At 41.9% G+C, this 25,152-nt stretch overlaps 1 protein-coding gene, 2 non-coding genes and 1 pseudogene across 4 annotated transcripts in view; 1 reads left to right on the forward strand and 3 right to left on the reverse strand.

Annotated features, from left to right (window-relative positions):
* The window catches only part of LOC144065907 (uncharacterized), a 215,196-nt pseudogene that overhangs the window by 64,285 nt on the left and 125,759 nt on the right, over positions 1–25,152 (reverse strand). The gene's annotated exons all lie outside the window — the stretch shown is intronic.
* On the reverse strand, positions 447–610 carry LOC144066353 (U1 spliceosomal RNA). Its single transcript, XR_013297528.1, has one exon. It is a non-coding gene; the product is annotated as a U1 spliceosomal RNA (small nuclear RNA).
* Positions 584–9,332, forward strand: LOC144066099 (uncharacterized). Its single transcript, XM_077589445.1, has 3 exons — positions 584–602; positions 3,018–3,203; positions 8,536–9,332. The coding sequence occupies exons 1-3, from the start codon at positions 584–586 to the stop codon at positions 9,330–9,332; spliced, it is 1,002 nt and encodes a 333-aa protein (XP_077445571.1).
* On the reverse strand, positions 1,293–1,403 carry LOC144066463 (U5 spliceosomal RNA). Its single transcript, XR_013297628.1, has one exon. It is a non-coding gene; the product is annotated as a U5 spliceosomal RNA (small nuclear RNA).

The following is a 25,152-nucleotide window of genomic DNA, read 5'->3' on the forward strand; positions in this document are numbered from 1 at the left end:
GCCAATGAATATGCTGATTTTGTTTCACATAAGCATCTTGACCATTAAAACGAAATCAGGATGAAATGCGATGAAATATTTTGGTTTTGCCTTTGTTTAAAATGTTACGTTTAAAATAGTGGGAGTAATACTACAAGAATGGTAATCCCGTGCCGATTCATGCTTTTGTCCACATTCTCTTGATGGACACTTGTTAAATTGTGTCTGCCATTTTGGTGACTTGTGTATCCGTGTTTTTTTAATCAGGCTTTTTGTTTCCTTTTTTCAAATGATTTTTTCACCTATTTTATCGGACGCTTTTCAATTGCATTTACCTGCAGCTCCGACGTAGCCTCCGGAGCACGGTGAGTTTGATACGACGAGGTTGCTGAATCTCTGGGATTTAACCATATTGAATTATTTAAAAGTTTGGTCAGTTGCTTGAATGTTATTTTTTGACAACAAATCAGGGCAGAGCGCAAACGCACTCCCCCCCATCAGAAATTATCCAGTCGAGATTCCCATATTTGGAGAATTCACAGAGGTCAGCACAACCAAAAGTGCAATGGCTGGGCCTCACCCTGGGTTAACCACCTTCTTGATCATGGTATCTCCCCGGCCAGGTAAGTATGAGTTGTCCCCGGCTGCAGCACCCTCTTCTTTCACGTGCTCGCCATCTTCAGTCACGTGCCCGTTTACTACACCGTAATAAAACACACCCGCGCATGCACGCGCACAAAAAAAGTGAACAAAGGCACAAAATAAAATACATGTAGAACAAAATAGCACTTCTCTACAAATAACATTTTTATAATCTCTAACAAAATGATGCTTCGAAGAATTAAAAACCAAATAGTAAGTTTTTTTAAATCCAGAGTTAAAAAAGGGAAACGAACATCTGAAGCTTTCTACATAAAAACCGCCTCTTCACAGTAATATAAGTTAAAACATTCATGAATTAAGCAGTGGGTTTGTCAGCAATGAGTGTTAGTTGATTAATCAATTGACATAATACATTTTACTTTATCACTACTTCAATTAACAAAGTCAAATGTTTGAGGATGTAAACAGTATGTATAAATCCAAGCATTGAAATTGTGAAATACCATTGCGCCATATCAATAGCAATTCCATATTTAATTTTGACAGAGAGGGACAGCTCTGGTAGCACAGAACATCAAATATTTGATTGAACAAGGTGAGATGCTTAAGGACCTAAATAGTCTATAAAAATTCAAGGGGGAATATTGCCTGAATTAACTTTAAGTTTCAGATAAGTAGAAAGTTCATATTTACCATCGACAGAGAGGGGAAGCTCTGTTAGTGCAGAGCATCCAAAATTTGATTAAAACTCTTATTGTTCCTCTCCACGAAAGTCTTTAGTGAAAGGCAAAAGATGAATGAGATTAGAAGAGAAACAGTATGTGGAAAAGCTTCAAATTGATTGTTGAATATGCTACAGAAAATTGCGTTGGTTTCGCTGAATGTAGTCAATGTGGCCCTTTGCTTTCATATTACACCAAAAAGAGTGGCACCTCGATGCTGAGCAGGCATTTAAACTAGCTGTACTGGCAAAAATGATAATCGTCAAACCTATATATTATTATATAAGATGTGAATGTTTATACAGTCATGTTTTACTTGGATATTGTTACAAAAGAAAGGCTTTAATTTGTTAATTTAAATCTCCCCTCATCCGCATGATTAATCTATTAAATTTCAGGTTTGCTTCTGTCATTTCAATCATTAAGTTAGGAATTCCAAGAGTAAGTAGTAAATGTATTTTGATAAAGAGCGAGTGGTGCACCTTTCTTGGAGATACTGCAATAACAGATTGATGCATAGAGTGGAAGGAGCAAGGTCCTATTCCATCCCCTAATTCTAAAATACAATTTAGTATATGGTCAATAGTAACATACATTTACGTATACATCAAACTACAATGATACACGTTTAGTGTGATAAGAGGGAAACTCATCTCATCTCGGTTGCGGGGGGTGCTGGAGCCAATCCCAGCTGTCTCCGGGCCAGAGGCGGGGGACACCCTGAATCGGGGGCCAGAGGCGGGGGACACCCTGAATCGGGGGCCAGCCAATCGCAGGGCACAAGGAGATGGACAACCATGCACACTCAAACCCACGCTGGATTTTAAGTTAAAAAATTTAACCCACGACCCCAGAGCTTTGAGGCCGCGACGCTAATCACTCGCCCCACTGGGCCGCATACCTGAAAATGTCTGCATTTACTTTAACATTCCTACACTTTTAAAATACAAAAATTCTCTGTTCTTTAATAACATTGTTACGCCGTTGATATGCAAAAAGGAGTCTCGTAAAAAAATCATTATGATTAAAGCGAAGCTAGAGGTAGCGTCAGTGACACAGTGGTGTGCAAACGTGACACTCCTATTAGTGTGTTCGGGACTCAGCTCTCTCACCAGTGGTTTCACATTTTATCTTACAGGTTAGTGAAGAGCCATAAGCACTCCAACAAAAGAACCATAAATAGCCCATGTATTTTTGGCAGTGGTGGGTTTTGAACCCATGCCTCCTGAGAGACTGAAACTTATATCCAGCGGCGTGGACCGCGTGTCCACACTACCTTGAATGAGGCTGTATGTATATTTTCAAATATAGATTGAATAATATACATACATGAAACATCTTATTTTGAACGGAAGGTTGGCATTACGGGAAACTGTCTTTCCCATCATGCACCCCTGACCGGAAATGCAAGAGCAAAAAAAAAGATGGCCGGGAGAGCTTAGTCTGCAAATATTTGTTTTTTTGCCCGTCTAATTTGTCTTTTAATTTCAGTCACTTAACTATACTGACGTATTGACGACGTTTCTAGCATTATTCACTTTACGGATTCAACATCATTCATCCATCTTAAAACTGTGCGACTTTATTTAGCTTACCTTAGCTTCGCTAGCTAGCTGCTATCAAGAAACCAAGTGTCTCCATCAACACGCCGTCAAAAAAAGCCGAATTCAAGTGTGCGAAATGGCCGCCATAAAAACACGGGGGCCATTCCAGTGACAGCTCTAGCGCTGCTGAGGGTAATCCTCAGGCGCCTGGGCCTAACAACAACAACAACAACAACAACAACAACAACAAAGTTCCAGGAGGAACTTTTTGACGTAAAAGAGGACATTAAACGTCACCACCACCCCGTTGAATGCAAATTAATGCAAGCAAAAGTTATTCTTCACAGACTAGAAGGTGGGTTCACTTTTGATGAGCATTTGTTTACAGTACACGGCGTGATTTAGATTTTCCGTGTCCAAATGTTATTCTATTGATGTTGCAATGTATGCGTGACTATTTAGGTATGTGTACATTTTATTATCTCCCAATTCCATTTTTAAAAGGCTGCCCGTGGATTACAATATTTTGCATGTGTGAAGACGTTGACTGCATCTATTGGTCCATAAATTCATGAAACAAAATAAACCCCCACCCACCCAGCCGAACCCCAATTTAGTAATTTCTCAAATACACACTTCAATTAAAAAAAAAAAGAAACTTATGTCTTCTTTCATATTGTATCATAATACTAATAATAATCGGACATTGGCTTTGTCATCATCATTGACTCGACAAACGCCTAATTGTCATCATACCCAGCTGCGTATAACGAAATTGGTAGTGCTTCTCCACAAGGTGCGCTTTCCCGACAAAAGGCCCAAATAAGTGATAATTTCAGACTCGTTGGCATTCTGCCTTGATGGATACATCGCATCATCCCTCGAGCGCAACCAAATCCCGCCGACTGCAGAAAAAGTTTGCCTCGCAGATGCCAACAAAGAAAAAAAAAACGGATCATTTACCTCCCACTGTCTCCTCACTTACCTTCAGTCAGTCAGTAGGAGGCAGATCACCGCCCAACGTCCTTCATGTTACCTCACCCCGAAGTTATTACACAGAAGGGATTGTGTGTTGTGCTACTGTAAGTTCAGAGTCCTGATGGCTGTTGGAAAAAAACTGTCCTTAAGCCTATTTGTCCGTACTTTGTGAGACCTGTAGCATCTGCCAGAGGTCAGCAGCTGGAACAGGTTGTGACCAGGATGGTATGGGTTCCCGGCTCAGCTGAGGTAACGAGGGCTGGCAATGTCTTCCAGTGAGGGCAGAGAGCAGCCGACGATCCTCTGGGCAGTGTTAATCACTCTCTGCATGGCCTTTTTGTCTGTTGCCGTGCTTCCAGCGTACTACACTGTAATGCAGTATGCCAGGATGCTCTACACCAGGGGTGGCCAAGTCCGGTCCTCGAGAGCCGTTATCCGCTCTGTTTTCCATATCTCCCTCCACCAACACACCTGAATCAAATCATCGGGATTGGTATCAAGCTTCTGGACAGCTTGCTGATGAGTTGATTATTTGATTCAGGTGTGTTGGTGGAGGGAGATATGGAAAACAGACCGGATTGTGGCTCTCGAGGACTGGAGTTGGCCACCCCTGCTCTACACAGTGGCTCTATAGAAGATCACCAGAAGCTTAGTTTCCAAGTTGTTCATCCTGAGTACCCTGAGGAAATGGAGTCGTTTATGGGCCTTCTTCACTACTGCCATGGTGTATGTAGACCAGGAGAGCTTATCCGTCACCTGGACCCCCAGGAAGTTAAAGGACTGGACCCTGTCTACACATACTCCATTTCTGAGGAGTGGGGCCAGATCTGTGCTGTGTTTGCGAAAGTCCAGGATTATTTCTTTAGTTTTCGTGGTGTTCAGTGTGAGATTGTTCACAGAGCACCACAAAGACAGTTTGTTGACCTCATCTCTGTAGGCTGACTCATCCTCTCCTGAGATGAGTCTGACCACAGTGGTGTTTTCGGCAAATTTGATGATGGAGTTAGAGTGGTGGGTTGGTGTACAGTCGTATGTGTACAAGGAGTACAGAAGAGGACTCAGTACACAGCCTTGAGGGGAGCCAGTGCTCAGTGTAATGGAGGAAGAGAGGTGGGGACCAAGTCTAACAGTTTGTGGTAGTTTGGTTAAGAAGTTCTTTATCCAGCACCAGATGGGAGAGGATAGTCCAAGGTGGGAGAGTTTGTCAGCCAGAGTGTCCGGTATTATAGTGTTGAATAAATAAAATAAAATCAGACTTAGGCTTGTCATCATCATTGACTAGACAAAAGCCTAATTGTCATCATACCCAGCTGCATATGACGAAATTGAAAATGCTTCTCCACAAAGTGCGCTTTTCCCAGGCAAGAGCCCAACCAAGTGATAGTTTCAGACTTGCTGGCACTCTGCCGAAGGCTGAGCTATAATCAATGAAAAGCTTCCTCACGTAGTTCCCATGGTGCTCCAGGTGGCTCAGTTCTGTGTGTAGAGCAATGGCGTTAGCATTCTCAGTGGACCTGTTAGCTCTATAATCAAACTGGTGAGGATCAACTGAGGGAGGGATTGTATTCCTGATATGGCGGGCTATCAACTTTTCAAAGCACTTCATGATCACAGGCGTGAGAGCAACAGGCCTATAATCATTCATCCTGTCAATGGTTGGCTTTTTGGGGACAGGGATAATGGTGGCAGATTTCAGGCAGGATGGAATGATGGATTGTTGCAGGGAACAATTGAAGATCTTTGGGAAAACACCAGTCAGCTGGTCAGCACAGGCTTTGAGCACCTTCCCAGGTACTCCGTCAGGACCAGCAGCCTTCCTGGTGTTCACAGTCCACAATACCTGTCTCACTTCATGTTCCTGAATCTCCAGTGTACTGCTGCAGGTTGGTGGTGGATAAGTTGAGACTGGGTCTGATTTGTCAGTCTCAAAGCGGGCAAAGAAACGGTTCAATTCCTCTGCTAGTGAGGCATCTGCGTTAACAGACACATTATAGTCATTGTAATTGGTAATACAGACGCTCCCCTACTTACGAACGAGTTAGGTTCCGAGCGATTTTTCATAAGTTGAATTTGTTTGTAAGTTGATTCAGTGCTATATTTTGTATTATAATTTATGTTTAAGGCCTATATAAGTATATTGAAGGTTTATATAAGTGCATTTGTATCTTTAAGGCTTGTATAAGTAACACGCATTGGTTTCTACTGAAAAAAACATTTAATAAAATGGAGAGAATATGTATAGTACTGTATAGAGAGAGAGAGAGATTTATGTATCAGAAACTGGCCGAAAGAAGCGATCTAACGACGATTGCACAGTTTTCTTCTTTTTTTCATCATAAATGATGCAGTAGCACTGTATGGCATCATTCAATTGATTTGCAAACTTTGTGCAACGTTCAATATTTGGGTCCTGCTGCTCGAGCTTTCTGTTTATAAATGGTACTGACGGTCGAACGATTCAAGTTGTTATATGTGCAACGCTCACCACTCTCACGCGCATCAAGCTTCGTTATTATTGCCACTCGTTTCAAATGAAATGGCTTGCCTCTTCCTTGCAACTCCCTCAATAGAAGCCTTTCACTTTTTACCAACCATATTCAATAATGGATGCACGAGATATTTAATGATACAGATGAAAAAGGTTCTTTGGGCACTGGAGATACGTCACGCACTTCCGCATTGCAACGAAGAAGGTAGATGCTGGGTGAGCTGAGCCCTCACAGCGCCAAGCGTATTAGCGACGGAAAGAAGCACTACTCGGAAAAAAATATACAATTGGACTTACGAACATTTTTCGACTTAAACGCAATTTGCAGACATGTTTGTATGTACCGTTGTTCGTAAGTTGAATGTTCGTAAGTAGGGGAGCGTCTGTATGTCGTATTCCCTGCCACATCTTCTATGAGTTATTTCCTGTGAAGTGCTCCTCAATTTTCCTTGTATTTGCTGCCTTGGCCTTTTTAATGCCTCTCTTCAGCTCTGCTCTGGCAGCGCTGTATTGTACCTTGTCCCCTGACCTGAAGGCAGTGTTACGGCATTTGATGAGTGTCTGTGTCTCCTTGGTCATCCAGGGTTTTTGGTTAGGAAAAAACCATAGCCGTTTATAAACAGTGACGTTGTCCGTGCAGTTGTTGATGTAGGAAAGTACAGTGTCCGTGTAGTCCTGGAGGTTGTGTTGTTCAAAAAGTTCCCAAAGTGGTGTGGGAAAAACAGTCCTGCAGCTGATAAAGGGCGTCCTCGGGACATGATATTAGAATAAACATGGTCTAGAGCAGGGGTGTCGAACCGGTCCTCAAAGGGCCGCAGGGGGTGCAGGTTTTCATTCCAACTCAACAAGAGGATTTGTAAGTGTAATCAGTAAATTAAAGTCAGGTGCTACTTATTTTAGAAGACACCTGATTGGTTAAAATGTCGGCACTGGATCGGTTGGAACAAAAACCAGGACCCAACGCGGCCCTCTGCGGAATCGGTTTGACACGTGGTCTAGAGTTTTATCTCCTCTGGTGTGACACTTCACGTACTGGATAAACTTAGGCAGAACAGCCTTTAAACATGCTTTGTTGAAGTCACCGGCGACAATAAAGACTCCATTGGGGTGGTCAAGCTGCTGTTTGTTTACAGCCGCTAGCAGGATGCTAAGTGCTGTGCTAACATTAGCATCCAGTGGGATGTAAACAGCCATTACAATGACAATTGTTAGCTCTCTAGGTAGATAGAATGTTCTGCACCGTACTGCCAAGAGCTCTAAATCCGGGGAGCAGTGAGTGTTAATGATCTTACTATTGCAGCACCATTCATTGTGTATGTACATGTAAAGGAGAACCGCCCCCCCCACCCCCCTTTGCTTTTCCCTGATAATTCTTTCGAAAAATCATTTCCAAACAGCGCCCGGCTAGCTAGCGATACCGCGGTGTCAGGGATTTCCAGGTGTAGCCACGTTTCCGTGATGAAAATAATGTTGCAGTTCCTGACAAAGCTGTTGGTAGCAAGCTGAAGTTCCAAATCGTCCATTTTGTGGGTGATGGATCTGGCGTTGGTCAAGAAGATACTCGGAAGCGGTGCTCGGTGTGGTTGCTTCCTTAGCTTAGCAGCTAGGCCTGCCCGGCATCCGCGCTTTTGCTTTCTTTCCCTTCGCCGCCGCCGTCGTACTCTGAGTGGGCTGACTATCCACGGACATCCCGGTGGTCTCAAGATTTCCTCGGGGATATTGTAGGTCCGTTGGTAATCTGTTGTGATGTATATATCGCATCTGCTCCCGAAAGTAATTAAATCCTGGGGACTTTAGAAAAAGTTTGCCTCGCAGATGTTATTAAATAACGATAAGATTGAGAAAACAAAACACCAAACAGGAGAGCATAGAGCCCCTGCACCCATGCGCGCCACCATCTTGATATCTTTGTTGGATCCGGGGGAGCCGTTTGGGGCCGAGGATTCTTTTGCAGCCCTTCAATGGCAGCGGAGGACAAAAGTCGCATGTCGTTGTCTAACGGTGATGTAGTGTTGAAACCGAGGTTATGTCCTAAAAGTTACTTCTTCAATGATTTATCATAATGTTCATTGAACTTGTCAACATTCCCACTGTGATTGATTGTTTTGTGACGAAATGAATGTATGGCGCCCTCTTCCGTTTGGTTTTATTTCTGTGAACAAGAAATTCAGTCATTTTATAATTGGAAAATGGTTGATCATTTATCTTTGTGTCTTTGCAGGTTTCAGAAATGATCTTGGTGCTGATGGGCAGGAGTCTGTTGACCTTGAAGGGGAAGTTGAGCTCCCACAAATCAAAGAGGAGGAGCAAGAGTTCCCTCAACAACAAATGGGAGACGAGCAACTTCCGATCAAAACGGAGGAAGATCATTTCACCTGGTCACTTAGTGAGTTCATGAAGAGGGAAGATGTTCTGGGCGTGGCCAGCGGAGGGGCGGAGCCTGCAAACACCACAACATGGACCCAAATTAAAGAGGAGGAGCCAGAGTTCTCTCAACAGTGCAAAAGAGAAGAGCAACCTCCAATCCAAAACGAGGAATGTGTCAAATGGTCAACTGGTGAGCCTTTCAAGAGTGAAGATGATCTGGGCGTGGCCAGCGGAGGGGCGGAGCCTGAAAACGCCTCAGCATGGCCCCAAATTAAAGAGGAGGAGCCAGAGTTCTCTCAACAGTGCAAAAGAGAAGAGCAACCTCCAATCCAAAACGAGGAATGTGTCAAATGGTCTACTGGTGAGCCTTTCAAGAGTGAAGATGATCTGGGCGTGTCCAACAGAGGGGCGGAGCTGCTGAGCGGCAGCTCAACAGAAGGAAGGCGAGCAGAAAATTTAATTGCTCCTTTATCAGATGGCAACGACTTGCTTTTTGACGATGATGATGTTGAAGATGTTAAGAAAAATCCCAGTGGCGACAAACTCAACAAATGCTTTCAGTGTGGGAAAACTTTTGGGAAAAAGTCTTCTTTGAAAACACATGAGGAGCCACACTGGGGAGAAACCCTTATCATGTACAGTTTGTGGTAAAACATTTACACACAAGGGAAAATTTAAAATACACACAAGAACCCACACGGGTGACAAATCATTTTCATGCTCAGTTTGTGGTCAAACATTTACACGGAAGGAACACTTAAATCTTCACACAAGAACCCACACTGGTGAAAAACCATTTTCGTGTTCAGTTTGTGATAAAACATTTACACGGAAGGAACGCTTAAATCTTCACACAAGAACCCACACTGGTGAAAAACCATTTGCGTGCTCAGTTTGTGGTAAAATATTTACAGAGAACGGAATCTTTAAAATACACACAAGAACCCACACTGGTGAAAAACCATTTTCATGTTCAGTTTGTGGTAAAACATTTACACGGAAGGTACACTTAAATCTTCACACAAGAACCCACATTGGTGAAAAACCATTTGCGTGCTCAGTTTGTGGTAAAACATTTACACGGAAGGAACACTTAAATCTTCACATAAGAACCCACACTGGTGAAAAACCATTTTCGTGCTCAGTTTGTGGTAAAAGATTTACAGAGAAGGGAAGCTTAAAAATACACACAAGAACCCACACTGGTGAAAAACCATTTGCATGTTCAGTTTGTGGTAAAAGATTTACAGGGAACGGAAGCTTAAAAAGACACACAAGAACCCACACTGGTGAAAAACCATTTTCGTGTTCAGTTTGTGGTAAAGCCTTTTCTACAAAAAAACACTTAAAAATCCACATAAGAACACACACGGGTGAAAAGCCATTTTCGTGTTCAGTTTGCGGTAAAGCCTTTTCTCAAAAGCCACATTTACAAAAACACACAAGAATCCACACAGGCGAAAAACCATTTTCGTGCTCAGTTTGTGGTAAAACATTTACACGGAAGGAACACTTAAATCTTCACATAAGAACCCACACTGGTGAAAAACCATTTTCGTGCTCAGTTTGTGGTAAAAGATTTACAGAGAACGGAATCTTAAAAATACACACAAGAACCCACACTGGTGAAAAACCATTTTCATGTTCAGTTTGTGGTAAAAGATTTACAGGGAACAGAAGCTTAAAAAGACACACAAGAACCCACACTGGTGAAAAACCATTTTCGTGTTCAGTTTGCGGTAAAGCCTTTTCTACAAATAAACACTTAAAAATCCACATAAGAACACACACGGGTGAAAAGCCATTTTCGTGTTCAGTTTGCGGTAAAGCCTTTTTTCAAAAGCAACATTTACAAAAACACACAAGAATCCACACAGGTGAAAAACCATTTTCGTGCTCAGTTTGTGGTAAAACATTTACACGGAAGGAACACTTAAATCTTCACGTAAGAACCCACACTGGTGAAAAACCATTTTCGTGCTCAGTTTGTGGTAAAAGATTTACAGACAACGGAATCTTAAAAATACACACAAGAACCCACACTGGTGAAAAACCATTTTCATGTTCAGTTTGTGGTAAAACATTTACACAGAAGGAACACTTAAATCTTCACACAAGAACCCACACTGGTGAAAAACCATTTGCGTGCTCAGTTTGTGGTAAAACATTTACCCGGAAGGAACACTTAAATCTTCACATAAGAACCCACACAACTGAAAAACCATTTTCCTGCTCAGTTTGTGGTCAAGCCTATTCTCAAAAGCAATATTTAAAAAAACACTTAATAACCCACACTGGAGAACAATGTTTTCCTGCTCAGTCTGTAGCCACAGATTCGCTACAACAGTCCAATTAAAAAGCTACACAATTGAAAAACCTGAAAAGAAGACTTAACAACCCGCACAGGAGAAAAGCCCTTTTTTGCTCAATTTGTGGCAGGAATATCTTAAAAACACAATTACCCACAGCGGTCAGAAACCCCTTTCCTGCTCAGCTTCTTGCCAGAGATTTAGTCGTAAGGATAGACTTAAAAGACGCAAATGTGTTGTGATAAGCAGTGGCCAATGACGGCTTTGCTTGCTTTTTCAATTTCTGTATGAGGGATCATTGTAATCGCAGTATAATTGTATTTTGCATTCTGAAAATCTTGTTTACACTTTTTAACGTGTAATATCGATCCACACTATTCAAATACAGTAATACCTTAAGATACAAGCTTACTGCGGGATCGAGCTAGTATGTCAATTAACTCGTATCTCAAGTCAATTATTCCCATAGAAATGAACAAAATACAAATTACCGTATTTTCACGACTATAAGGCGCACCGCATTATAAGGCGCACCCTCAATGATTGACACATTTTAATTTTTTTCCCATATAAAGCACACTGGATTATAAAGCGCCCTGTCTATTTTGGAGAAAATTTAAGACTTTTAAGTGCCCCTTATAGTCGTGAAAATACGGTAATCAGTTTCCATCCTAAAAAAACACAAAAAAAATTCTAATTTACTACCGAATCACAATTGAGAACATCTGGTATGCTCATATTGCAAATTTGTCTTGTATGTTGGAACACTTGTATGTCAAGGTAATACTGTATAAGAAAATTGAGTGTTGTTGAAGATTTTATTTACTTCCAAATTCTATCCGAAATAGTAGAGCCTAAATTAGGAAATTACAAAGTGAATAATCAATAATGTGATCTAAATGATACATTAGTTACATTAGTAGATATATGGTGTGAAAGACAATGAATTTGCTCAAAATAAATAAGTTGTACAATGTCCTTATACTTTTGTCATATTATAAGATGAATCACGTTTTTAAACCGATTTATCGTGTCATCTTTTTGGTAGTTCCAATAAAGCTCTCTTTTTGGCGAAAAATACTTTTTGGGTCTTTTTGTTGACAAAATCAGTCTTCCAAATTCAAAGGTGACAAAAAAAGAGAAGTGTTATGTGCTAAGATTTAAAACTAAGAGGAAAATGAATACATTAATTTGAACAGTTGGACAAATTAATAGTTTTCTTTCTACAGGGGTGAAAATACAGTAACTTCATGTCTGAAATTAGCGGTTAATTGTTTTTATCTTTTTGATGTTGAAGGGGATAATTGGTAGAAAAGTAACTACATTTTTATTTTTGCTTTACTTGGCTTATTTACATTAGAAAAGCGTAACCGGACGATTCGCCGAAAGACGTTTCGCCGAATGGATGTTTGGCCGAACGGAGGTTTCGCCGAAACTGGATCGTGTGTGTACACCAGTGGCGGGCGGTGCATTTTCTGGTAGCGCCTTCAACGTATCAATCCAACCCTCAAAAACTTTTATGGCTATAAAACCTCTACTGCAGCTACAGCTGCGACACATAAAAATAATCAATAAATTAATGCACAAAAATGGGGTAAAATCCACTTCCTAGCAGCATTTCATGATTAAATACAAATACTGGAGCTTTTCACACATTAAACCGGGCGAGGGGGTGATTTTTTTTCCCGTTTTTTTCCACGACAACGCACTCGTAAACGGAACAAACAAATTTAAATTAACTTGGATTAATATATACAGACACTCATACATACGTTTAATGTAACTTTACACAAAACTGAATTCTAATTTTGTTGTAATCTTTTGTTACCTTCGTTTTCCGGGTTGGCGGTTTGCCACGCCTCCACCCTCACGTTCGCTATCGATGGACTGTTTGCTGTTGTATTGCCTTCAAAATATTCCCAAAATGATGCACACAAATGTCCTCACAATAGGATAACGCACGACCACTTGCCAACGAGAAATAGTCTTTAAAGAACGATCGCGGGAGCTTCTTTCCTTAGAACAGGGGTCTCAAACTTGCGGCCCGCGGGCCAACTGCGGCCCTCGGGACGATAATTTGCGGCCCCCGTCTTAATGTGAAAGATCGATTTTTTAAATTTTTTTTTTTTTTTTTTTTTTTTTTTTACCCCTTTCCCCATGATGGCGCCGTTTAAGTGGCAGCCAGTGGCAGTAGCTCTGTCCACTCATGTTTTTCTTGTTTTACAGCATGTTTTACATGAAAAATTAGAGGGAACATTGACATGCACCTGCTTGTGGCAGGTGTGATACTGGTGTGCCGATAGCGAGCAATGATGATGTCGTGACCGGATGATTCGCCTAAAGACGTTTCGCCGACGGACGTTTGACAGACGGACAGGTCGTACTAGTATTTGTTAGTTTAATGATTAAATACAAATACTAGTATTTGTATTTAATCATTAAACGCTGTTTTCAGCTGGATTTGACCGAATTTGAGAGCATTTTGAGCCGTTTGGCGAATGGACGTCTATAGACGTTTTTTTGCCTCCATCGCGATATCATCCAGTATTTGTATTTAATCATTAAATGCTGTTTTAGGATGGATTTGACCCGATTGCTGTCATTTTACGGCTCGGTTCTGCTACATCTGCCTGCCCAAGAGTGCTTATTCCCGGACTGCCATTGATGGTAGACGAACATTGATTTTTACTATAATTTGGACAACACCGGCGGCGGGCCGGATTAAAAATCCTAACGGGCCGTATATGGCCCGCGGGCCGAGGTTGAAAAACTTGTACACACACGATCCGGCGGGGCGAGCGTTCGAATCCCGTTTCGGCGAAACCTCCGTTCGGCCGAATGAACGTTCGGTGGAACGTCCATTCGGCGACCTGCCCGTCTGTCAAACGTCCGTCGGCGAAACGTCTTTAGGCGAATCATCCGAGTACCGATGATTTCGCTCACACTGGTACTCAGTGCGCTCAGGAAGGTTGTCTTTCTGCTCAGACCAACAAAAAATTAGAGGGAACTTTGGTTCGGAGCTGAATGAACCAATCACGGTGAGGTATACGGCTCTGGAGGGCGGGACATCGGCCAGGCTGTCCAGTGCCTCGTTCACTCACTCATTCATTCCTCCAATCAGCCGGGCGGAGGAGAAGCCGTGAGGCCGATCACTCCGCTCGGCGCGCACACTCCTCCGCTGCTCTCAGCATAGAACTGAATGAGGCGCTATGATCCGTGATCCAGCCTGTGTCAGTGTCTGTAGCCATCTCCGCGATTGAAACGGAGAGCGAAAGTGCACATGCGCCACAAACCCGCGCGACTGAATGTGAAAGATCAACTCGAGACTCATTCCAAGTGGAAAAACATATTACAGAGCCCCAGAGATGTCTCTTTCAAAGCCTGCCGTGAAGAGAAAGGTCGGTGATGAGCACAGACAGTTTCAAGAAAAGTGGGGAGTGCAATATTTCTTTGTTGAACACAGGGGCACCCCGACGTGTCTCATTTACACTGAAAAAGTTGCGGTGCACAAGGAATACAATTTGAAACGTAATTGTACTACGAGACATGCTGAGGAGTACGAAAAATACCAGGGAGATGAGAGAGCCAACCAGGTTGCCAGTCTTAAAACACGTCTTCTGAGGCAACAGGATTTCTTCAAGAAGGCTACCAAAGACAGTAATGCAGCAGTCAAAGCTAGCTACGCCGTTTGTGAGTTGATTGATCCTGTGCTAAGTGATCCCAAATGGCTCATGGACTTGGCTTTTCTTGTTGATATCACACATGAGCTTAATGTACTGAACAAGAAGCTACAAGGCCAGGGGCAACTTGTCAGTGCTGCCTATGACAACGTGAGAGCATTCTGCACTAAACTTGTGTTATGGAAAGCCCAGCTCTCTCAGACAAACCTTTGCCATTTCCCAGCATGCAAGGCTCTCGTGGATGCAGGCAAACCATTCAGTGGTGAGAAGTATGTTGAGGCCATTTCGAAGGTACAGGAGGAATTTGATCACAGATTTGCAGACTTCAAGACACACAAAGCCACATTTCAAATTTTTGCAGACCCCTTCTCCTTTGATGTGCAAGATGCCCCTCCTGAGCTTCAAATGGAGCTCATTGACCTGCAGTGCAACTCTGCACTCAAAGCCAAGTTCAGGGAGGTGAGTGGAGAAGCAGACAAGCTTGGGCAATTTTTGAGAGAGTTGACCCCCAGCTTCCCTGAACTTTTCCGAAGGTTCAAGCGGACCATGTGCCTTTTTGGGAGCACATACTTGTGTGAGAAGCTCTTCTCCACCTTGAACTTCAATAAGTCCAAGTACAGGTCCAGACTTACTGATGAGCATCTTCAAGCTCTACTGAGGGTCTCCACTGCTTCCTCCCTCAAGCCAAATGTGACTATGTGAGAAGAAGCGCTGCCAGGTCTCTAGAAGCAAGGAGTAGGCAAGAGAAGCCGTGTTCAGAATATTTCATGTTCAATGTTCCATTCAAGTTCAGAAAGTTAAAGGTTAAAGAGCTGTTAATACAGACATTTGAAATGGAATAAAAATAATTCATTTTCTCTACTTAGCCAGCCAGTGTATATCTACTGTATGCTCATTAGTATTATTTGGTTTTGTATTACTGATTTATTTATTTTTTATTCATCTTTAAGTTAATTTATTTAATTCATTATTTTTTGTTAAAAAATAAAGATATTTGATAACGTTGGAATGTTTTATCAGTGCTTTTCTTGTGGAAATCCTGATGCGGCCCAGTCTCACCCAGACTCGGCCTCTAGCGGCCCCCAGGTAAATTGAGTTCGAGACCCCTGCTCTAGAGCAAGGGTGTCAAACCCGGGTTGGTTCGCGGGCCACATTAACATCAACGCCCTTTCATGTGGGCCGGACCATTTTAGATCTAATATCTAGATTTTTTTTTATTTTTCTAAATTGGATTAAAATAACTGGATCAAAAGCCCAAATAGTCCGTTTTTATAGATCTAAAGCAATTTTTATTTAAGCTTTTTTTTCTTGGTATGGAAAAATGTCTTTTAATCATGTTCTTTTAGTTCAAGTGGAAACAAAATATTTTTTTAAATTGGAAAACGGAAAATATTTGTATATTTAAACTAAAAACACAAAAGAAAAAAATTGGATTAAAAAATTGCAATGATTGATTTTAAAAAGGGGAAAATCAGGAAATGTAATGTACATCTATAATCATTTCCTAAAACAGAAAGTCGGCACTCATGATTTACTTCCCGGGCCGCACAAAATGATGCAGCGGGCCAGATTTGGCCCCCGGGCCACCACTTTGACACCCATGCTCTAGAGAGGTTGTGCCCATTCAGGGGTCGAACCCATGACTTTGACGTTTTCAGCACCACACTCTGACTAACTGAGCTAAACAGCAATGTGCTGGCTTTGGCTCGGGTGCGACTGGCGGGTGAGTCGGCACGGAGATACGGGGAGCTTGGACGGGCGAGGTCGAGGGGGGAGCTTGGACGGGCGAGGTCGAGGGGGGAGCTTGGACGGGCGAGGTCAAGTGGGGAGCTTGGACGGGCGAAGTCAAGTGGGAGCGGGGAGCTTGGACGGAGGGGTCGAGCGGGGAGCTCGGACGGGCGACGTCGAGCGGGGAGCTTGGACGGGTGAGGTCGAGCGGGGAGCTCGGACGGGTGAGGTCGAGCGGGGAGCTTGGACGGTTGAGGTTGAGCGGGGAGCTTGGACGGGCGAGGTCGAGCGGGGAGCGGCGAGTTGGAATTGAAAGTGCTTCTAATAGGGGACCGAAACGTTTAGGTCTCCCGGGCTGCACTGGCATCTGCCCCCACATCGGAGCCACCTCACCACCAGGTTGTGATCGGTTGACAGCTCCGTCCCTTTCTTTACCCGAGTATCCAAGACATGCGGCTGTCCTGATGCCAAGTGCACATATGGACACCCTTATGCTTGAACATGGTGTTCATTATTGCCAATCCACTACCAGCGCAGAAATCCAACAATAGAACACCACTCGGGTTTCGATCAGGGGGGCCGTTCTTCCCAATCACTCCCTCGAGGTCTCACATCAGCATTGAAGTCCCCCAGCAGAACAAGGGAGTCCCCATAAGGAGCACTCTCCAGCACCCCCTCCAAGGACTCCAAAAGGGGTAGGTACTCTGAACTGCTGTTTGGTGCATGCACACAAATCAGGTGCCGTCCCCCCACCTGAAGATGGAGGGATGCTGGACGTGTCTAACCCCCCTTGAGAGGAGTGGTACCGGAACCCAAGCTGTGTAGTGCTGAGCCAAACTATGTCGAGCCGGAATTTCTCAACATCACGCTCAGGCTCTTTCCCAACCAGGGAGGTGACATTCCACGCCCCAAGAGATAGTTTCTGCAGCCGGGGATCGCCTTCTTTGGCCCCTCTCACAGGTGGTGAGCCCATGTGAGGGGGAACCCACGTCGCCTCTCCGGGCTGTGCCCGGCCGGCCGGGCCCCATGGGTCTAGGCCCGGCTACCAGGCGCTCGCCATCGCTCCCCTCCTCCGGGCCTGGCTCCAGAGTGGGGCCCCGGTGACCCGCGTCCGGGTGAAGGAAGATGTAGTCCAATAATGTTGCTCATCATAAGAGGTCTTCTGAGCCATTCTTTGTCTGATCCCTCGCATCAGACCAGTTTGCCATGGATAACCCTACCCCGGGGTTCAAGGCTCCGGACAACATAGCTCCAAGGGTCACTGGGACTGACAAACCCCACCACCATGATAAGGTAATGATTCGTCGGTGGGGTATTATTAGCTTAAGTGCATGTTTAAATTCAACATGGTATCTAATTTTGTAAATCCCTGGGCCGAATGTCTCGTACCGCCTTTTTTATTGTAATGGAAATTTTTAAATGCGTAATGGATGACTCTGTGAATAGCAGGACTAACCAAGGCTATGCCAGTCCCCGGCCGAGACCAAGGTTCTTGCGCTGGTGGTCCTCAGGAGCTCTGTCAGCAGGTGGGAATACCCACGTGCTCTCAGTATATCTGCTTCAATGTGATTGATTAATTTTGTGAGTTACCTTGTAAAGTGTGAAGTGATATGTCAGAAGAAGCAGAGTGGCGCAGCGGAAGCGTGCTGGGCCCATAACCCAGAGGTCAATGGATCGAAACCATTCTCTGCTACTAACATCGGTTCTTTTTTTGAAGAAGCAAACTACCCCACTTCCAAGTGTTACCATTGCTGTGAAAAATTGTTCTTGACAACTATTAATTCTGTAAAACTTATCTTTTCTCATATTCTTCTGAGGGATTCCTACTGATCAAAAATCAGATCGGAAATCGGGCCTGATCGCATCATTTTCACAAGATCGGAATTTGATAAAAAACGAATTGTTTTTTTTAATGCCTTGACATTCTGATGAAGGCGGAAGTGATACCGCAAAACATGTCAGGTAAGGCCTAAAATTCATTGTGAAAAAGGAACAGAAAATAGTCAAATAGGAACATTCATTTTTATTTCATTACATTTAGTCCATTTTTTTTGTCATCTATTTCAAATATTAACAACAACAAGTGTTTAATTGCATTCTAGTTTCATACACTTTGAGAGCATGTTCTCAACAAAAAGAAAATGCAGTACCAGTTAAAAAAAACAACTGAACAAGCCAGGTAAAAAAAAGTGAAAACAATCGAAAATTACATCTAAATATGAGAAAAGAAATTCCTGTCCTTAGGAATAAAACATTGGCAACAAACTGAGCAAAAAAGTTGCTCTCTTACTGAATGTTTGAAAAGGTCTTTGCGCCTGTGTGGGTTTGTTGTGTGATGCTTTAAGTTTTCCTTCCAAATGAATGTTTGACTACAGACTGGCCAAGAAGAGGGGTTTCAAATTCTATACGAGAGGAAACTTAGAAGCGTACTTGTCATTAAGGTGACTTGATGACTGGGCTGTCTCGCACTGTCTTTGCCGCATATCTGGATAAAACATAATTGTGCTGAATGGAGGTAGGTGTACGCGAGCACAGGTCCTCCTGTCTAGAATTTGGGGGACGCAGTCCACGCGAGACTTCCAAATATGTCGATAACTGCTGTTTGCTCGATTTTTGAATGTATTTTTTTTCTGAGGAAAAAATAAATAAAAACGAAAAACAAACAAGAAAAAAATAATTCAAAAACATAACGCCAAAAATACATTTTGAAAAACAAAGAAAAACACCCTCAGACAATAAATTAATTTGAAAAACGAAGAAAAAAATACTTCAAAAAAACACCACCACACCAAAGATGAATTAATTTGAAAAACGGCCAGGACTTTATTTTATTTTCAAGGTGAGTGCGATCAGCTTCCGTAAACCTGAACCCCATTAGAAATAAATTAATTCAACATCACCTTTTATTTTGTCTCATGAAGGTCCCCTAACATAATGAAACAAAACATAAACAGCTCACTGAAACGAACATGGATGTAATCTTAAACTTCCTTTAGTACACAACAGACAAACTGTTAGGGTTTCTTGGTTTTGTTATGCTTTTTCCCGCCTGGTTTCCTGTCTGAGTGATTGCCCATTGTGTTCAGCTGCCGTGTCTCCGCCCCTGGTGTATCCTTCCTCCCTCTTGTGTTTCCCAGGTGTTCCTAATTGTCTTGTCAACACGTGTCAGTCTATTATAACCCCACTGACTGCTTTGTCATTGTTGGATCGTCTGCTGATTACCATGCCATGTTTCCACATTTTCCTCGATCCAACGTGGCGCTCCTCGTTCCGAAGCAGGGAAACTTCATACAATTCAAGAGGCATCTTGGTTCAGTAAAAGTGACAAAAATTATTGCTTTTTTTAATGAATAATAATCCAAAAATGTGATTGGCATCCTCAGCCACTGTTGTTTTCACTTGACTAAGTACCTTTTTAAAAATGTATTTTTCAATGTCATTGTAGTATTTACTGAAATGAACAGTTGAATTATAAAAATTGCTTTCGACATGCATGGAATTGGAAGTCATGTGAAAAGTGCAAAAGCAACGTTACACAAGCCCATGACTGTAGGAGTAACGGAACAAATTGTGTCCGGCAGGTCAGCGAGAACCATTGAGGCCATGTCACTGTCTATTGTTTCACAACCATGGTGTCTTCCAACAGTCGATGCTCCAAAATGAAGCATGGTTTGACTTTTTCAGATTGGACACAATAAACATCAAGAATAAAACAAAGATTGAGTTATGGTGGGTTTCCAATCCTTAGCCAACATGTATTCTCGTACAAAGGGCCCAAGGTCTTTAGCTGAGTGAGGAGATATCATCATGGAAACATGTGGATGAGATGGTGACATGGGGAGATCCGGCGGGTTATCCTTCATGTACCATTTTAATTGTTCATCAGACAAATGTGTATTGAAAGCCACTCCGGGTTACCAATAAACAAATCGCCACAATGTATTTGCCAAGTATGTCCTTCAATTGTTTGTAACGAATCAGTATAGACCTCATTACCTTGCCTATCATAGTAGAGCGTGCAATGCAAGCAGTCAGAAACCAAATCATATGTACGTAGGTGCCGTACCCAGGGCAGTCACAAAGGCCAGTAGTGTTCGGCTTGTTTCCAGCCGTCGGAGTCGGTGTCAATGCGAGCCCAGTAGATGTCAGCTGATAGATCTGTAATACAACTTCAGGAATAGGCACAGAAAAAGTGAGATCAATTTAAAGGAAATAGGTTTATTACCAGACTGCAAGATGGAGAGAGAGCTCTAAGTGGTGAACCGCTCAGCGTGGTGTCCTTTGCAACTCTCTCTCCGAATGAACAGGGGGTCAGTCTTTATATAGGAAAACAGGGAAATATTTCTAAGACAGTGATGTAGGACAAAGTTTATGTAAACAAAACTTTAGGCTGATATGGTTAGACATTTGCAGGGCTAAGTTGTATGCAAACACGATATTTTTATAGCTCACACAAACTGCCGCAGCCTAGCTTACATCGCGCGATTCGAACAAACAATTATTAAGCTAGTTGGCCACATCGCACAATACAAGCAAACAATTGCAAAGCCAGCTAGTTAGCCTATCTTACATTCCACGATCTAACAAACAATTGCAAAGCCAGCTAGTTAGCCTATCTTACATTCCACGATCTTAACAAACAATTGTAAAGCCAGTTTGGCCAGTCTATCTTACATTTTACGATCTTAACAAACAATTGTAAAGCGAGTTTGGCCACATGGCGCGACATGAACAAACAATTATTAAGCCAACTGGCCAGTCTATCCCACACAGCAAAGATTGGGGCAGTTGCTTGGTGGTGCCTTGCAGGAGAGTCTTGGAGTTGTTGTCCATCTGGACAGGACACATCTTTATAAGGTCCTGGCCCATCAAGTTGACAGGGCACTTTGGAGCATAGATGAAGGAATGAGTGATAGTCAGTGAGTAGCACTTAGTGGCTACTGGGGAAGTTAAAGGCAGGATGATCTCTTCACCCTTGGATCCTAGTAGTGGTATGATAAGTTCACCAATAGGCATTCTCAAATGCCCGCACAAATAAAGAGATGGGGCAATCCTCTGTGAAATTCTTGCAAGAGAGAATCGAATCGACTCGTCTCTGTCCAGGTTCATTCTCACGTTACACGCATCTTTTCCCTGTTTTAGCTTCAAGGACCATAGTTACAATGGACGTCTCAGCTCTCAAGGGAGGGTTGGGAAAATAGGAGTGAGAAGTCAATAGTAAAGGACCCTAGTTACAATAGAAGTTTTAGCTCTCAAAACAAATGAAGGTCATGTAGAGACGAAGGTTCTTCTCCACATCCCAGCAGTCCAAAAGGATTCGACGTTCCTGTTGTTTGGTCTAGCTAAGGAGCAAAGCATTTACTTCATTGCAAGCAGATGTAGACTATCATAACTTTTCTTGTGTTAATGAGCTAAGTAAAGCAAAGCGTACTTCATTGCGAGCAAATATATAATAATGTAAGACTAATAACCCTAACAGTATATTTTTCAATAGAATTGAATCACAATCTCCCCCTGTTCGCAAGGATTAATATATTAAGCCTGTACCCTTTACAGCAATTAAGCCACATAAAATGCATGCTAATCAAAAACTCCAAATTCATTCAATAATGTGTATCGCGCAGTTGTTTGAAATGAGCAATACCCCAATCTAGTAGTTTTTTGCAAACATTTAACATTACATTCCCTTTGTAGTTTGTCTATCATCTCCTATAAAACTTTCTTACTCGATGTTTTTCCTATAGTTGCACATAAAATAAAAATCTAGTTACATATCTCCCAATTATCCCCTTCAACATCAAAAAGATAAAATCAATTTACCGTTAATTTCAGATAATGAAGTTAGCGTATTTTCACACCTGTAGAAAGAAAACAATCTTATATATTAATTTGTCAAATTGTTCAAATTAATGTATTCATTAAATCTGAGCAAATAACGCTTCTCTTTTTTGTCACCTTTGAATTTGGAAGGCTGATTTTTTTTCAACAAAAAGACCCAAAAAGTATTTTCCCTCAAAAGAGTTTTATTGGAACTACCAAAAAAATGACACGTTAAATCAGTTTAAAATCGTGATTCATCTTATAATAAGACAAAAGTATAAGGACATTGTACAACTTATTTATTTATTTTGAGCAAATTCATTATCTTTCACACCATATTTCTAATCATGTTTTTTAGATCCTAGATTCAATATATCAATCATTTTCATTCAAATGTATCATGTTTGAATAACACTCAATATTCTTATTGGATTTGCTAGCAAATTCAATAGACAAAAATTGCAATTTTTCAAATTTCTTAGGCATGTCTTTAACTGTGACGACATTTTCCATATTATTTAGATAGTAAATTAAATAAAATCTTCAACGACACTCAATTTTCTTATACAGTAATACCTTGACATACAAGTGTTCCAACATACGAGACAAATTTGAGATGAGAGCATACCAGATGGTTCCCAATTGTGAGTCGGTAGTAAATTAAAACAAATTTTGGTGTGTTTTTTTTAGGATGGAAACGGATTAATTTGTATTTTGTTCATTTCTATGGGAAGAATTGACTTGAGATACGAGTAAATTGACATACTAGCTCGACCCCGCGGTAAGCTCGTATCTTAAGGTATTACTGTATTTGAATCGTGTGGATCGATATTACACGTTAAAAAGTGTAAACAAGATTTTCAGAATGCAAAAACAATTATACTTCACTTAGAATGATCTTTCATACAGAAATTGAAAAAGCAAGCAAAGCTGTGATTGGCCACTGCTTATCACAACACATTTGCGTCTTTTAAGTCTATCCTTACAACTAAATCTCTGGCAAGAAGCTGAGCAGGAAAAGAGTTTCTGACCGACGTGGGTACCGTATTTTCACGACTATTCGGCGCATTGTATTTTTAGCCGCAGTGTCAGTAACGGGTGCTATTTCTGTATTTTAAACACACAAAGCATGCACCGTTTTTTAGACGCATATATATTATATATGGATGAACATCGAAACGCAATAGCGCTGGCTACCGGAAGTAGCCTATTTCCGGGTTCCGGTGTGCAGTGACTGCTGGGAAATATAGTTCTTGCAAGCTACACCCACACGCTAAAAACACGTTTTTAAAAAGGTAACGGAAGCAAAACTGAGTTTGGTTGTACTTTATTTAGACATTTTACAACTTACTTATGTCATCATCACCCACAAATCCATCAAAGTCCTCATTTTCTGTGTCCGAATTCAACAATTGCCCAAATGAGTCTTCCAAAACGCCGGGTCAAGTGGTTGTAGTTCTTAAGCCTCCGGGAATGACGGCAAGCTCTGAGTTATTATATAATATATTATGTATTCCGTTGAAGCCAACATCTAGCGGCAGGATTTCTTTTGTAAATACAGCCGAAATGACGGCGAGCACCAAATTAGTGTGCTCGCCGTCATACTGAGTGTATTGAAGAACTGGGTGTATTAAGAACTCTATATCCCAGCAGTCACTACGCAGAACTTTATCTACGGGAAATAGTAGAGTCTGTGGCTGCTTGGCGTAGTTGTCCTATCGACTGATTTATTTTATTTTGTCGTGATAACAATTTTAGTATTTGTCCATATATTTATAGTATATAGTTTTTCAATTGTGTAGCTTTTTAATTGAGCAGGAAAACATTGTTCTTCAGTGTGGGTTAATAAGTGTTCTTTTAAGCTTCTCCTATGGGAAAATGTTCGCCCACAAACTGAGCAGGAAAATGTTTTTTTGCCAGTGTGGGTTATCACGTGTCTTTTTAAATGTTGCTTTAGAGAATAGGCTTGACCACAAACTGAGCAGGAAAATGGTTTTTCGCCAGTGTGGGTTCTTGTGTGGTCTTCTAAGTGGTGCTTTTGAGAAAAGGCTTTACCGCAAACTGAACACGAAAATGGTTTTTCACCAGTGTGGGTTCTTGCATGACTAATTAAGATTCCCTTCCGTGTGAATGTTTGACCACAAACTGAACACGAAAATGGTTTTTCACCAGTGTGGGTTCTTGTGTGGTCTTCTAAGTGGTGCTTTTGAGAAAAGGTTTTACCGCAAACTGAACACGAAAATGGTTTTTCACCAGTGTGGGTTCTTGTATGTATTTTTAAATTTCCCTTCTCTGTAAATGTTTTACCACAAACTGAACATGAAAATGGCTTTTCACCCGTGTGTGTTCTTGCATGACTAATTAAGCTTCCCTTCCGTGTGAATCTTTGACAACAAACTGAACACGAAAATGTTTTTTCACCAGTGTGTGTTCTTGCATGACTAATTAAGTCTGCCTTCCGTGTGAATCTTTGACCACAAAATGAACACGAAAATGGCTTTTCACCTGTGTGTGTTCTTGCATGACTATTTAAGTCTTTCTTCTGTGTGAATCTTTGACCACAAACTGAACATGAAAATGGTTTTTCACCAGTGTGGGTTCTTGAGTGTATTTGTAAAACTTGCTTATGAGAAAAGGCTTTACCGCAAACCGAACACGAAAATGGTTTTTCACCAGTGTGGGTGCTTGTGTGTATTTTTACATTTCCCTTCTCTGTAAATGTTTTACCACAAACTGAACACGAAAATGGTTTTTCGCCTGTGTGTGTTCTTGCATGACTAATTAAGTGTCCCTTCTGTGTAAATGTTTTACCACAAACTGTACATGATAGGGGTTTTGCCCCAGTGTGGCTCCTCATATGCGTTTTCAAAGAAGACTTTTTCCCAAAAGTTTTCCCACACTGAAAGCATTTGCAGAGTTTGTCGCCACTGGGAT

Source organism: Stigmatopora argus, chromosome 20 (genome assembly GCF_051989625.1).
Source record: "Stigmatopora argus isolate UIUO_Sarg chromosome 20, RoL_Sarg_1.0, whole genome shotgun sequence".
Lineage (NCBI taxonomy): Eukaryota > Metazoa > Chordata > Actinopteri > Syngnathiformes > Syngnathidae > Stigmatopora > Stigmatopora argus.

Bases quoted from the DNA above. Each gene is read 5' to 3' on its own strand.
- LOC144066099 (XM_077589445.1), top strand. The intron at 3,204-8,535 runs GTGGGTTCACTT...GTGTCTTTGCAG, and splicing joins TATTCTTCACAGACTAGAAG to GTTTCAGAAATGATCTTGGT.